The sequence below is a fragment of the Schistocerca serialis genome, chromosome 5 (assembly GCF_023864345.2).
Source record: "Schistocerca serialis cubense isolate TAMUIC-IGC-003099 chromosome 5, iqSchSeri2.2, whole genome shotgun sequence".
Taxonomy (NCBI): Eukaryota; Metazoa; Arthropoda; class Insecta; order Orthoptera; family Acrididae; genus Schistocerca; species Schistocerca serialis.
In genome coordinates this window covers 716,878,237-716,894,232 of record NC_064642.1, presented here as the reverse complement: position 1 = coordinate 716,894,232, position 15,996 = coordinate 716,878,237, and the positions used below count along the sequence as shown (strand labels likewise).

General features: G+C 41.5%; 1 protein-coding gene across 1 annotated transcript in view; it reads right to left on the bottom strand.

Annotated features, from left to right (window-relative positions):
* The window catches only part of LOC126481194 (transmembrane protein 241-like), an 81,696-nt gene extending 72,102 nt beyond the window's left edge, over positions 1 to 9,594 (bottom strand). Inside the window, exons 1-2 of the mRNA XM_050104785.1 lie at positions 9,401 to 9,594; positions 3,226 to 3,432 (exon numbers count right to left, since the gene is read on the bottom strand). Of these exons, the coding sequence (XP_049960742.1) occupies positions 3,226 to 3,432; positions 9,401 to 9,523 (330 nt within the window). The 5' untranslated portion in view covers positions 9,524 to 9,594. The remainder of the gene's footprint in view (positions 1 to 3,225; positions 3,433 to 9,400) is intronic.
* Positions 9,595 to 15,996: the final 6,402 nt, after the last annotated feature.

Sequence of the window (15,996 nt, the reverse complement as noted above, 5' to 3'; positions counted from 1 at the left end):
GAAGGTCCAAGCTAACTGCCTGACATCTGCAGTCTGTTTCTTTCGACCGCTACTTACTGTTGTCGACACATATCGGCAAATGATAGAAGCAAAGTTGTACACCTTGTGTATTTTTTGTTTATTTTTGGAGGATTTGGGGGTTACAATATTCAGTCTCACTACGACAACCCTGTGTTCACTAATCCTTGTATCGGTTTTGATGCTCATTATTAACTCAGGATTATTTGTGGCTAAGAGGTCAGGCGTGTTTTCACAACTGTTTACTATTCACATGGACTCACGAACAAAATGCTCGAAATAATTTTCAGAGAATGCACTTAGCATAATTTCTAATGATGTTTTATGCGTACCTCCAGAATTAAACCTGTATTTTTGCCAACATATCGAGGGTAAATTAAATTCACCACCAACTATAATTGTATGAGTCAGGTATGTGTTTGAAATCAAACACAAGTTTTCTTTGAAACTTTCAGCAACTGTATCATCTGAACTGGGAGGACAGTAAAAGGATCCAATTATTATTTTATTCTGGTTGCCAACAATGACCTCTGCCCATACTAACTCACAGTAACTATCTATTTCAATTTCACGACAAGATAAACTACTTCTAGCAGCAACAAACACGTGACCACCAACTGTATTTAGCCTATCCTTTTGGAACACCATTAGGTTCTTCGCAAAAATTTCAACTGAGCTTATATCCCGCTTTAGCCAGTTTTCGCTGCCTATAATGATTTGAGCATCAGTGTTTTCTATCAGCACTTGGAGCTCTGGTACTTTCCCAACACAGCTACGGCACTTTACAACTGTTATACTGTTGGTTCCTGTATCTACATTCTTCCTGTGTTCGGCCTGCACCCTTTGTGACTGAAGCCCTTCTTGTTTTTTCCCTGAGACCCTCAAACCTAAAAAACTGCCCAGTCAATGCCAAACAGCCCCTGCTACCTATGTAGCTGGCTCCTGTGTATAGTGGATACCTTACCTATTCAGCGGAACCCGAAACCCGACCACCCTTTGGCACAAGTCAAGGATTCTTGATGCAGGAAATGGATGACTGAAAGCGAACTACATAACATAGTGTGAGTTCAGGGAGTGAAAAGGGTGGAAGAAATTGGGCTGGGAGCAACAGGATGGTTTTGTGTTGTGAGCATATTTTACTGTACTTAAGTTATCATCATGTACGGGGAAAAAGCAAAGATTTAAAATTCTGACAGGAGGAATGTGGGAGGAGGACGATGTGGTTTTGGTGGTTAGTTGCTGGAAAGTGTAAAGACTGTGATCCTATTGATGGGTGGTATGTAGAACAGCATCGACATGCCCCTCGTCACCCAAAATCACCCTAGACTGGAACATATGAACCATATCTTTCACCAGGTCTTTGTTTATCACTCATTCTGCCCTGAAATGAGGGATATCCCACACATGATACTTCCTTCTCTTCTAAAGTGGTGTTCTGAAACCCACCCATCCTACACATTATCCTAGTCCATCCATACGCAACTCCCATTCCCATTGTTAACATAGGTATCACATCCCTGTGGCAGACCAAGGAGCAAGACCTGCCCAATTCAACCACCCAGGACTTCCTACTCCAGTCTTGTCATAGGCTTATCCCAATCTACCAGCGGCTGGCCGAGAAAGCAGCCACATCATATACCAACGCTGCTGCAAATACTACACAGATTTTCATGTCAGTGTGACTACCAGTCAGCTATCTACCAGGATGAATGGCTGCTACTGCTACACCACTGCCAAGAACAAAGTTGACCATGCCGTGGCACACCATGTAACTGGGCACAACATGCTCAATTTCAATGGCTGCTTCACAACATAGGTCATCTGGATCCTTCCCGACAATACCAGCTTCTCTGTACTACGCAGATGGGAGTTATCCTTACAACACATGCTCTGTTCCCATAATTGTCCTGGCCTCAATCTCAGGTAACCCACTGTCCCTGCTCCCTCTCAGCGTGTGCCGCTTACCACCGGCCCTACAACAGTGCAATACATGCCTAGCCTATATATCTGCTACACCCCACTCCTGCATTCCTAACCAGCAAACTGACTGCCAAGCCACTGGCCACCAACCCCAGCCCCTCTCCTTGCCTCCTTCTCCCTTTAACCACCCCACCTGACACAATCCCCACCCTAACCAGTCCACATGCTGAGAAACAAAGCATTGGCACTGTTAGCCCATGTGGCAAATGTAGGGGCAGAGAGGTGAGAGGCAGAGAGAGAGAGAGAGAGAGAGAGAGAGAGAGAGAGAGAGTGTGTGTGTGTGTGTGTGTGTGTGTGTGTGTGTGTTTTACTCTAGCTCATCAAAGGATAGCTCTGAAAGCTAACAAGTTTTCTTTCCTTTATGTGTGCCTATCTACAACTCAACACTTCTGCTTTTCAATGAGTGGTCTCCTTAAATCTGAAAGAGTTTACAAAGAAATTAATCCTATAGATACCAAAAGTAACTGCCAAATGGTCTCAAGAATAACTTCTTAAAGTCTTCCACTGGTGTAATAAGTATGTTACGTTTGCTACCCAAGACCTACAATTGAAGCATTTCAAGACATTAAAAGCTTCAAATAAGCTTGCTTTCAATTCTTACACAAGACACAATGTTATTGAGAAATCCAGATATACAATCAAAGTCTTAAAATTAAAATCTCCTTACACAAGTTACATTAATAACTGGGTCCCTCACCTGAATTTCACGTTGGTGAAAAACATGCTTACGATAAACATAAGTCTTCTCTTGAGGAATTTAAAGCTAGTGGCCACTGTCCGTTCTATCTGCTTCTTAATAACCATTTGAAACATAAAAGTTATCACTCTAAGGAAGTAAGAGGGGCAAAATACAATAAAACTACCACTGAATGAAGTGCATAATTTGCTTTAACATAATAAATAAATATGTACATTATTACGTTGACCACTACGGTACAGGAAGTTGCACTTAACATGGAGTGTTGAGGGACATCATTCTCTCACTAAAAATGGCTCTAAAGGATCGAGTTGACAACTACTAAAGAAAATGAAAGCAGAAAATGTCTACAGATTGTGTAGTGCATGAACCACACTTTATGAACTATTACTCTCAAAAGTGACTGTAAAAAATTCATGTGACTGGCAGTTTAAGATGATGATTCATAAAAGTTTTAGGCTTTAAAAACTAATTTAAAGCATAGCTCAAAGCCAAATTTAAAAATTTGTAAAGTGAGCCATTATACTTACAAGTTTCGATAATGCTTTCGATCCAGCAACAATACCACCAACAAAGAAGACGCAGTGTGGCAGCAACTGCAAAGCTGCTGATCTATCCAACGGAACAACATCTAGCATTTTCTTTGCATTCAAGTATTTAAAAATGACTGCTCCCACTAAAGTTTGCCATGCTTGGAACACTGTGGGGTACGTGAAACTTAAAACAGAGAGAACATACTGAAAAAGAAGAGGGTTTGGGTTAAACATGGTACAAAAGATGCAATTCAGTGTTACACAAATGGAATTTAAGCAGTGCTATTGCTAAATACACTACTGGCCATTAAAATTGCTACACCAAGAAGAAATGCAGATGATAATGGGTATCCATTGGACGAATATATTATACTAGAACTACACATGTGACTACATTTTCACGCAATTTGGGTGCATAGATCCTGAGAAATCAGTACCCAGAACAACCACCTCTGGCCATAATAATGGCCTTGATACGCCTGGGCATTGAGTCAAACGGAGCTTGGATGGCATGTACAGGTACAGCTGCCCATGCAGCTTCAACACAATACCACAGTTCATCAAGAGTAGTGACTGGCGTATTGTGACGAGCCAGTTGCTCAGCCACCATTGACCAGACATTTTCAATTGGTGAGAGATCTGGAAAATTTGCTGGCCAGGGCAACAGTCAAACATTTTCTGTATCCAGAAAGGCCCGTACAGGACCTGCAACATGGGGTCGTGCATTATCCTGCTGAAATGTAGGGTTTCGCAGGGATCAAATGAAGTTTAGAGCCATGGGTCGTAACACATCTTAAATGTAACGGCCACTGTTCAAAGTGCCGTCAATGCGAACAAGAGGTGACCGAGACGTGTAACCAACGGCACCCCATACCATCACGCCGAGTGATACGCCAGTATGGCGATGATGAATACACACTTCCAATGTGCGTTCACCGCGATGTCGCCAAACACGGATGCGATCATCATGATGCTGTAAACAAAACCTGGATTCATCCGAAAAAATGACATTTTACCATTCGTGCACCCAGGTCCGTCGTCGAGTACACAATCGCAGGCGCCCCTGTCTGTGATGCAGCGTCAAGGGTAACCACAGCCATGGTCTCCGAGCTGATAGCCCATGCTGCTGCAAAGATAGTCGAACTGTTCGTGCAGATGGTTGTTGTCTTATGAACGTTCCCATCTGTTGACCCAGGGATCGAGACATGGCTGCGCAATCCGTTACAGCCATGTGGATAACATGCCTGTCATCTCGACTGCTAGTGATACGAGGCCATCGGGATCCAGCACAGCGTTCCGTATTACCCTCCTGAAGTCACCGATTCCATATTCTGTATTCTGCTAACAGTCATTAGATCTCGACCAACGCGAGCGGCAATGTCGCGATACGATAAACCGCAATCGCGATAGGCTACAATCCGACCTTTATCAAAGTCAGAAACGTGATGGTACACACTTCTCCTCCTTACACGAGGCATCACAACAACGTTTCACCAGGCAACGCCGGTCAACTGCTGTTTCTGTATTAGAAATCGGCTGGAAACTTTCCTCATGTCAGCACGTTGTAGGTGTCGCCACCGGTGCCAACCTTGTGTGAATACTCTGAAAAGCTAATCATTTGCATATCACAGCATCTTCTTCTTGTCCGTTAAATTTCGCTCTGTAGCATGTCATCTTCATGGTGTAGGAATTTTAATGGCCAGTAGTGTAGTTCTACAGTATATTTCTTCTACAAGGAAAAATAAGCATAAGCTTTACAAAATGTTTCCAGGATGGACAAAATGTCAGGGGAGAGGAAAGTCACAAACTAACACCCTAAAATTCTGATGATGTAGAAGATTTCCATAAACAGAAACAAAAATTGATAAATGACAGTAAATAAACTAAAAGCTAATAATGTATTTAACACCAAAGTAGGACAAATAAGAGAACAATTATCCATCAGGAGGGACTTTCAGAAATGACTGAGATCATATGCTAGCAGAATTTGCCAAGAACAACAAAGTTTGTTTTTGGCACATTCTTGCATTTGAAGTATGAAAAAACAGATGGCTGGAGATAAAGGTGTTACAACAGAAATGAGTGAACCCGGAGGGATGCTAACTGAAAAAGAACCCTGCAAAATTAACTGCTGCATCTCTGCATAGAAAAAATTCTTCACACAGATAGAAAAATGTTGTAATTAGAGTACTTTGCAGAAAAGGAGACAGACAAGGCTACAGTTATCAAACTCTCACTTTGGTAAGATTCTTAGATTTCGAGATAGCTACCAACTCAACTTCAATAAAAGCTGTTTTACCAGCCCTTGACATACAAGATACTGATTCTATTTACGTTACTATGCTGAATAATACCTTCATCAATGCTAAAGCTTCAGTTTCACTATGTAAGGATTTTGAAAAACTTAACACTGATGGATTAGACAAGCACCCGTCATTTGTATCACCAAAACTATTCTCAGCAATCCTAGAGGAAATTTTCAGTCTTTCAATAATAAACACAGAAATTAACAAAGATGCTACAGAATCAGTTGATGAGTTCTTGCATTTAGGGAAGTTGAGGAGAACCACTGGATGAGCTGCAGAAGAAATAAACAGAAGAGTAAAAGTGACCTGGAGTTCTTTTGGTCATCTAAATAGAATGTTCATAATTAAATTCCCAGGGTGTCCAAAACAAAGTTTGCAGCAAGGACACATGGACGTTTCATACAAAAACAATTCAAAACTTTAATATCTCTACAAAAATAATAAATTTTTTATGTAATTAGATTGCTAAAAAGTTTGCTTACCAAGTGGCAGCAGGAGAACACAAACATAAAGGTATTGAAATTTGCAAACTTTCAGAGCCAGTGGCTCCTCCTCCTGGCATAAGGGTTGAAGGAGAAGAAAGAACGGTGGAGGAAAAGGACTGGGCATTAGAGAAATTTGGGAAAGTCACCCACGGGTTAGGAGAGGCTTACCAGATGGGTTGAGAAGGAAATACTGATTGTTGGGGACTGCACCAGACAAAATGCAAAAACGCAAGAGCTTAAAGATGTTGAACAGGGTAATGTGCAAGACAGGGACTGCTGACAAAACATTATGCTCAAGTTAATAAGAGCGAAAAGCTAAATGCATTTCATGTAGTAGAGATAGGTTGCAGAAAATGGACAGGTCTTAAAGTAAAAGAGTTAGAAAATTAAAAGGAAGTGCTGAGAGGAAATACTGAGACTGAATAACATAACACAATATTAGACTAGGTGGCTGGTGGGTGCTGAGAACCAAGACATGTTGTAATGCCAGTTACCACCTGTGAAGTTCTGAGAAACGGTTTCTGGGGGAAACCGCATCCTCCTATGGCACTTTCTTTTTTAATATTTATTTCCTATATACTCTTTTGTTCATTCTTTCACATCATGTGTAACCAGTATTGATGTTGAAGCCAGTGGCAGAATTAAGTTTCAATAGCTCTGCAGGCAAGAGCTGGTGTTACAAGATGTCCTTGGTTCTTACTAACCATCTGGCCTTAACTTACACTTTGATCACAAGAACGATTCTGTTCTTCATTCCCTTTTAATTCTACATCTTTTATTTTCCAAACTGTCTATTTTTCCTTATCCCTCCCCACCTCTACCACAATGTACATTAAGATGCTTGTCAGTAATCTCTGTCTTGCACATTACCCTTTATTCCACTTTTAAGCTCTGAGGTTTTTAAATCTTAACTGATACAGTCCCCAACAATCAAGCTTTTGTTTTCACACCACCTAGTAAGTTTCCTGTGCACTACAGTTCCGGGCAACTTTTCTGAACTCTCCTGATTCCCTAAACCTCATTAGTCCTTTTCCTTTACCCCTCTTCCATCTCCTTCAATCCTCCTGCCAGGAGGAAGAGCTCCTGGCGCCAAAAGCTTGCAAATTTCAGTACCTTTATGTGTGTGTTCTCTGGTTGCCACTTTCAAATCAAAAACTTACCATCATTCAATCTGCAATGGGAAGATTAATTACCACAAGATGCAAATTTATCGGAGGACAGCCTGGAGCAGAAGATGTGGTTTGGGGGAGGTGGTGTAGGTGGGGAGCTGGAGATGACTTACGAATGATGATGTTTTTGTGTGTGTGTGTGTGTGTGTGTGTGTGTGTGTGTAAGTTATGAATGTTGTTATTTGTTATCAGTTATACTTTTGCTTTTGTTTGTGTAGTGGGTTCACTATGTCTAATAGTTGGGGAAGGGTGTGGGAGGGGAGGGGAGGGGGGGGAGGAGGGTGTGGTCAGTTTGGGAAGCACCTGTGGATTGTTTTGTTTCTTAGGTTGTTCATGCTAGTGTGCGTGGTTAGCCAGAAAAGATTTGTGCATCGGCAGCTTAGATGAATGAGTATTTTTTGTAGTGTTGTTTGATTTTTATTATAGTGTGTATGACATGTGAGTTATGTTTGTAATTGTGTGTTTCTTGTATATCGATTTCAGTAGCTATGGTAGCTTTTATGAATTTCTGGTTTGTGCTGTTAAGTGGATTGTGTTGGATTGAGATTGGTAGGTATCAGGAACATAGTTTTATCAGTGCTGGTGAGATTACATTTTCAGCATTTGTATTGTGCGCAAAGTTTCGTTTTGTGGTATCACAGACTTCATTTGAATTGTATTGGTCTAGTGAAATTTCTGATACCACTATGTGTGTGTGCACGTTTCTCTCTCTCTCTTTTTCGTCTCTCTTCTGAGAATTTTGTTTGTTTCATTTCTGCTTTAATACTGGTTTTGGTACGTTTTCAGTATTAAAAGTGTCATATATTTAATTTATTATGTCACAGCCAAAAGTTCCAATTCTCATGGTTGTGTCAATAATTCCACTGTATTTCTGTAATAGAATATTTCACGTATTGTATGTCTGTCTCAGGGGATGTTGTGAGTGATGTCACAGTCATCGTATGGGATATGTTTGAAAGAGAGGCGTCTGCAATCTTGATGTCACTGGTCAAAATTGATGGGTAGTACCCCAATCTTCGGTTTTGACAATAATTGAGGGGGGCATTAGTAGAAATTAGTGAATTTTGTTTTAGGAACATTTTTCTCATTTCTCTGTGCATTTACTGGAGGTTGGAGATGTGGTCTGAATATAAGGTAGAACAACATCCTCAACTTAGTTTACAGAAGATTAAAAGTTGTAAGTGTAAGCCAATGTTAAAGTTTTTAGTCTTATGTTGTTCAGGACAGGCATGCTGCCACTCCACCAGACGTTATTAAAGTGAATTTGGAGGAGGAAAGTATGATATATTTTGACGGATAGACCACTAACATAAGGTTAGATGACCTAAACTATCAGCAGTTTATGGTTAATCATCAGGTGGAATGCAACAATTTTGAATTTTGGAGCATGTACACATGCTGTAAGTTTTTCCTGGCTTGCATTTAGGGAAGCTGTTCTGTGGGGCATCGCAGAACTACACAGCTAACATATTTGTACGAGTATGTGTGGATGAAATGTGTGACTATAGGCGAATGGTTTGTCTTCCAAGATTTTTGTGAGAGGTCTTAAAAATTTAAACTTTTATTTCATTTTATTCATTGGTAGTCAGATCAGTGTGTTGACGTGTGATCTTCATGTGCTTGTGGGTGTGGTGAGACGTATGCATCTTTAAGGTCAAGGGAAGAGTCCGATTCCAATGTGTCATAGCTGTGTGTGTTTTGGTATCGTGAGCTGCTGCTGACCTATATAGGTCAAGGGAAGTGTCCGATTCCAATTTTCGTTGTTTTTGGTGTTCGTTTCATGGTATCGATAGCTGAGGAGTGGTTATAATTTTTGGAGTAGTTGAGCTAGGGGAAACAATGCAGTTCATAAAAGCTGCATCACTTGGAGATTGCATACTTTGTCACATTCAATACCTGTGAAGTTCCTTCTTTCCTATGGGATCTGTGAAACAGGAGAGATGAATTAACAACCAGATAGCACATTTGTTGATCACTGGTGTTTGGTCGTTGATGGGATACATATTAAGACTTAGAGTCGACAATCTTCTGCTTGTGGCGTCGACATACTGTTCGACTTTTAATTTAAAACTGCCGCCATCAAACACCGAAACAAGGGGTAAAATAATAGTTAGATTTTGTTTTCCATTCAGCTCCACTTCAGATCAGGCCGTATCTGAATGCCAACAAAGCAATACACACGTGGTGATGTCATGTATTTACCAGTACTCACCTTGTTTATAAAGACTGTGGAAACGAAAAGAAAAGAATGAGTCACAAACTCTGAGTAAACTATTTTTTCCGCACAGTGCATTTTTTTAATTAATGCACAATAAAGCTCCATCATTCTTGCCATATGAGACCCTGCTTCCACATGACAGGTGGACCTGAAAACAAATACGTGTTGTCGTGTTTACAACGCTGAATGCTCCGCGTCTCTTTATATCGACAGTTACGGTATCGATTTTACTCCGACTCTCTAAAATCGATCGATAGTCCAACTCCCAATAGCCACAGCGAGATTTTAAATTTCTGCTAGGGAAACTGCATAGTGTTACAACATTTCTTTATCTAGTAATCGACGACTTTTATACTAGTCTGAACTATTTATTTCATATTTCAAAACTTGTTCCTGAAACTGATATATACTTAAGGAGGTTCTTAGTCGTTATGTGAATTGCCCATTTGTATTTTAGTTCATAAAAAACTGTTTACACAACTTTAACTACGAAAGATTATACGTAGATTGTCCTCGGACTCTGAATTTCATAGACGTCAACCTCCTCTAGAAGAGAGGTTATGGTTTCCAATTTTGTACTGTTTGCTCCAGCGATGTCCTTCATTTCAATTCCTAGTAAACCAAGAGCTACACATACACCATCATTTCTTTTCTTCAGATGTCACACTCCTCAGTTGTTGCCTCTAACGTCACCATACCATGAATATTCGTCCTCTGTTTTCTCAAACACTTTTCGTAAATTTCTCGCTTATTCTTCCACGTTTTCCCGCTTCGAAACTTGCGGTAACTTATTCTTTATTAATCTTGAGAAGCGGCATTCCATACGACTTTTCTTTGTCTGTAATCTCCTAAGGCGGGCTTCTTTTGGGGTCAACAGATACTTTAGCACGTAAATAACTTCACAGCATAACCTCAACATACTACACGATGAAGCACACATTGGCCCCATCTACCTGTCGTCTGCAAAAAAAAGCACACAGATTCCCACCGAAGGTCGGTAGCAATGCGCTAAACGCACGGCCTCCATGTCCAGGAAATTACGCATGCGAATGCGCAGTTGCGCTGTTGGAAATTTCTGCGCGTGCGCCAAGTTGAACAGAAGAAACGCATCACGTGGATGCCCCTTTAATTACGACTCACTGATCGAACAGTGTACACCACATTTCGGTAAACCTCGGATTCGATCTTCCGATCGGCCCTCGATCAAACGACTTCTGTTGCTACTATTTGCACGATATATGTGGCACTCTAAAACAGCTTCTGCCATGCACCTCATGGCAGTTTGTAGAGCATAGATGTAGATGTAGAACTGTGATGTGTTGATTGCAGTATCTTCTAGGGTGCTGGTAATATGTAACTAACAAATAAATAAAAGATAAGAATCACGATGCAATCCAGTTCCCGAGCATTCGTCCATCCCACTATCTAGTGACATCCATTGGTACTGCCTCCACTACGAGTCTGGCCGCTGTAATTTTCTCTCGCGATAATGATCATAGTCAGCATAGTATGATTTATTTTGTTGATTAGGCATTTTTCTTCCTTTTCCCTCTGAATGTTACCATGTTGTTTTCAAACTGATGAAGGTCAGTAATGTTTCTACCCAATATTACAGCATAATACTGGTATGCGGACAGGGATCGAAATTCTCCTTTGCAATACACTTCATAAATCATTACAGTCTCTCATTGCCCGGCGTAAGCTGTCACCAGCTTACTAGTTGGCAAAGATGACGGGCAAAGATCGATAGTAGGCGCTGGATCAAGAGTCCTATCACGAGAGAGGCCAGAGACACACTGACAAGCAACACTCCACCAACGCCCTCTCGACGGCAGGTATTTAGGCTGCTGACCGGATGGCCTCACTCTTCCAGTTTGGCGTCTGTCTGTAAAGTCGCAGAGTGGGCTCAGTTCACATCACAGGCTACAACAGTTCATAGCAACCACATCAGCGACTACAGCGAGACTAAAGTTTGTAATAGCAAGATTACCGATACTGTCTGCAAGAGGACTATTACTGATGAGCTTGTACCAAAGCACATGGACTCTATTCCAGTTAAGGAAACATTCCTGTAAATAAAAAACCGTATTAATCCACATGCGCCTTTGTGTTGTAGAAAGAGGATGAGGGCCATCCACAACAACATGCTCTCCTTTGCTTCTTTGCAGTACAAGACTCTACACTCATAATCAAGTAAAAAGTTATGCTTGGTTAAGAATCAAGAGATATTTTCTGAAGGACAACATTTTCGACTCGACTAACACCTTTACTTAAAAAGTAGCATAAATGTTTGTATATCTATACATACCAGTACTGTACAGCAACCCTCTTGCAAATTTTTTCAAATACAGCAAGAGTCTGTAAGATGGAAAGATTTAATGCTATTTCTTCATGTGTTTCACGAAACTGTCAAAATTTAATGAGAGCTATAACCTATAGGAGCTAGTCATAGTTTCTCACATTCGCTCCACTTGAGTCAAATGGCACGTGGATGATCGAGCAGGTTCGATACTGTATCGAGCTCTGCAACGCATCGGAAATCTCAAGCCCATTCGAATGCGAGAATTATTTGCCCAGCTGTAATTCCATCTATATTTGTCGCTGAACTACTTATCACATCTGTCACAACACAGCTGGTTACAATCGTTGGACATCTATAATGTGAATGAATTTATTTTTATAAAAAGAAGGTAATAAAGAGTGTCTATATGCCTATGCACCGAAAACACAAAATGATGACCTCTTCGAGAAAAGGACAGAAGCTATAACGATTAGAAAACTGGATGTAGAAAAGAGAAGTACAGCAGGGGTGATGGAGTTGTTGGGAACTCACCATTGATGACGTAAAATATTATAAAACAAGCCTCTTTGGGAGTGAGTTTAAATTCCCACAGGGAGAATATTTTCGCCATCCACAAGACATATGGTCCCAGGGACCTCATCCACTGCCGCCATCAGACCATCAGCCTCTACATGTCAATGCCAAATTACTATGGAGCATATATACAACGAGTTTTCTCCCTAAACTACCGCCCTTTCAACCACAAATCTGGCAGCACAGTTCACAATCATCGACTTCATACCACACAGCCATTGCAGCTTTGATGATACTTCTAAGTCCATAGTCTACTAGACAACAAAGCGGACACGCCTTCATCATCAGCGATGTGATACAAGCACCACTGGCTGATACCGAATTTGTCTCTGCCGAGGCAGATAGGGGAGCCGGACACCACCTCAGATTTGGAGTCATCTCAGTACATCAACCAACTCACCTCTCATGCCAGGCAGTCTGCTATGGATGACACGGCTCATCGAACTACTGCCTCAGATAAAGTTAGCAATGATCTCGTATAAAAGCAAAATGGTGGAATGCGAATTATTCCAGGCTGATGGACTTTTGCTATCCTACAGAAACAACAATACACGAAATGTGACAGATAAAATTGATTGCCACCAGTAAATTCCCTGCACTACGTGCCACCTGCTGCCACAAGCATCCAACGCAAACTGAGTGATTCTGTACACTTATGAGAGTGATGTCACTAGACCCCACTGCAATGTGGTAACAATAAGTCAGTCGCAACAGTCATACCCACAGCTGACAAAAACTTTCCTCTTACAGACGAGCTGATGCAACCACAGCTGTGTTGGTTTCACAGTCTCTTTGGCGAGAGGGCACACAACTGCTCTATGCCTTGGATCAGCCCAAACTCAAGACATCATCTGCAATAGGCACTCCAGATCGCCACAGGCACTTAAGCCATCACCAGATAAAGCATTTGGGCCAAGCTAGTTATAACCTGTTTTTGGGTGACAGTATTAGACTGTGTGTGCCGAGGTACATTAACACCTGTGTGACTAGTCGCCTAGTCGCCGTGCAATTGTGTTTGCCTCACATGCAACTAGAGGCACACGTGTAGCATCTACACTGCCTCTTCAGTGTGTTCATGCAAGTGATTCTGTTTACACCTGTGTTCACACTGGGCACCTCTACTTCTCCGTGTGGCAAACTACAGCTGCATGGCGACCAGGCGCAAAGCGCACAGGTGTAAAGGCATCTTAATCTAGCAAATCAATACTGCCTGATAGACGCCAGCTCAGAGAAGAGCGTCATCCCCATACAGTAACCATAAACACAGCTTATGATACCTGCTGTCCAACTGCAAGCTGCAAATGATACATCAAATTTTTCGGAACTGTCACACACGCTGTAGACTTTGGTGTGCATGAGAAGCTTGCATGGCAGTTTCTGGTCATAGATGTTAGAGAACCAATATTGGGCACGGATTTTCTCTGTCGATTTCATCTTTGCTCTGGATATAACATGAAGTGTCCTCAGGAAAACCAGCAGTGGAGAATCGGTACCTGGTTTCACCTGCAGTCCAAGTGAACCTACCTCACTACATAAACATGACACTTGTTCGCAACTGCTTAGTGACAAGCTTTAGAATCAGAAATACAAAATGTGATGATGAGTTATGATGTAGTGAATACGGAGAAGCTCAGGCTACACAACGAGAATCGCGAATTGCACACCAAAATACTCCCGTCAGGGAAAGTTAACTTGATGCTATACATGCTTGCAAGTGTCACATTTAGCAGGAATGGCATTACCAGCTCCAAACACCCAGTGAGGATGACACAAGACCTGCCATGATACTGACGAATGACACGCAAATACTGTTCAACGTACCACACCACACGATTCATCATAAATACAGGTTAGCACTGTGAACTTTTCTAGCAGTGTGCATGCATCTCCGAAGTATGCCTCCCATGTTCCCCAGGAAATGTGCAAGATATTTAAATAGAAAGGTGTTAGACATGGTTCCGTGCAAAAAATTAATACTACACCGGGCCCAGCTGTTGCATCACAAAGTGCATGGACTGGCACTAGCCAACTATGAGAACCTATGACTGCTACCGACGAATATATTGCATATGTATATATGCAATATATTGCACATTTATGCAGTCATATAACATGTGGGCTTCGTCAATCCACTTTGTTTCCAAGAAAGATGGAACATACAGATTATTTGGTGATTATCGGGCACTCAGTCCACCCACAGTACTAGTTGGTTACCTGATACCGAACATCCAAGATTTTACTCACACCTTAGAAGGTACTTCAATTTTTAGTGCTCTAGACTGTAAAGAAGAGCTTACTTGCAAATTCTCAATGCTGCTGAGGATGTATCAAAAACAGCGACAGTAACATCGTTTAGAACTTAGACATTTTTGTTCATTCCTTACAGTTCGAAAAACACAGCCCATACATGGCAACACATCATTGATAACTTTCTCTCAAAATTTATGTTCTGTTACCCATATTGTAGACGATATTTTAGATTTTTGGCATTCCACAACAACATAACGAACATCTTACACTGATTTTTGTACCCTTGAACATTTCTGCATAATGATAAATGAGAAGTACCAACTTCGAAAATCTGAAGTAACATTTCTGAAGTATTCTGTTGGTCGAATAGTGGGTTCGACCCACAACCCAACACACATAACTTATTCATCACTTTCCATGGCACAGGAATTATCATGAGTTACTGCCATTTTTCAGAAAGATTACTGTGTTCAGAGGTCACTTGCCACAAATGGCACCACCGACAGATGCATTGGCCAGCAAAAACACACACGGCAAGCAGGCTCCTGCTTGAACCCTTCAAATGAAACAAGTATTCGACCAAATGAGGCTCAGCTTTTTACACCCTACAACATTAGCCCACCCAATCGTTACCGCCCCGTTGTCAATTATCTCTGACGTGAGTGACACTGCAATTGAATCTGTGCTTCAAGAGACAGTTAAAGGCGAGCAAATGCCACTACCCTTCTTCTCAGAAAAGGTAACGGAGTGTCAAAGCAAGTTTTCAGCTCGTGATAGAAAACTACTTGCTCTACACGAGACAGTGAGACTCTTAAAGGTCGACATCAAAGGCAGACCACTCACTGTTTACATGGAGCACCAACCACTAGCAGAATCCATACATAATCCAGCAAAAGACTGTTCTCCGTGCCGTTTCCACCACCTTGATTATGTTGCACAATTTACTACTGATTTTCAGCATTTCAAGGGTGTGGACAATGTCATGCATGATTACCTATCTGGAATACATACGCTATTAGTTGATACCAACAACAATGAAGTCGCCAAGGGCCAAAAACAAAATACACAACAATTCGATCTCCTACAAGATACTATGGTTTGAATCTTGAGTGTACTATCCCTGGTTCATTGCGCATGTCTGGTGTGACGTGTTACAAAACCGCTGCTGCCAACTAATCTCTCTCCCTATGAGGAAGACTATTTTCGACTGCTTGCACGGCAAGAGCTGTCAGAGCTGTAAGTATGCCTCACTACTGAACTACTTATGGACCAATTTGCCTGGCTGGGTGTGAAATGAGACTGCAAACTGTGGACCCAAACCTACATGGCTTGCCCGAGCTGCAAGACTAATCAACACGAAGATCCAAAATACAGGCGATATGAAATACCCAAAGGTCAGTTACAATATGTCCAGCCCAACCTGATGGGCCCCCTATCAGAGTCTGAAGGTTTCCAGTATATTCTT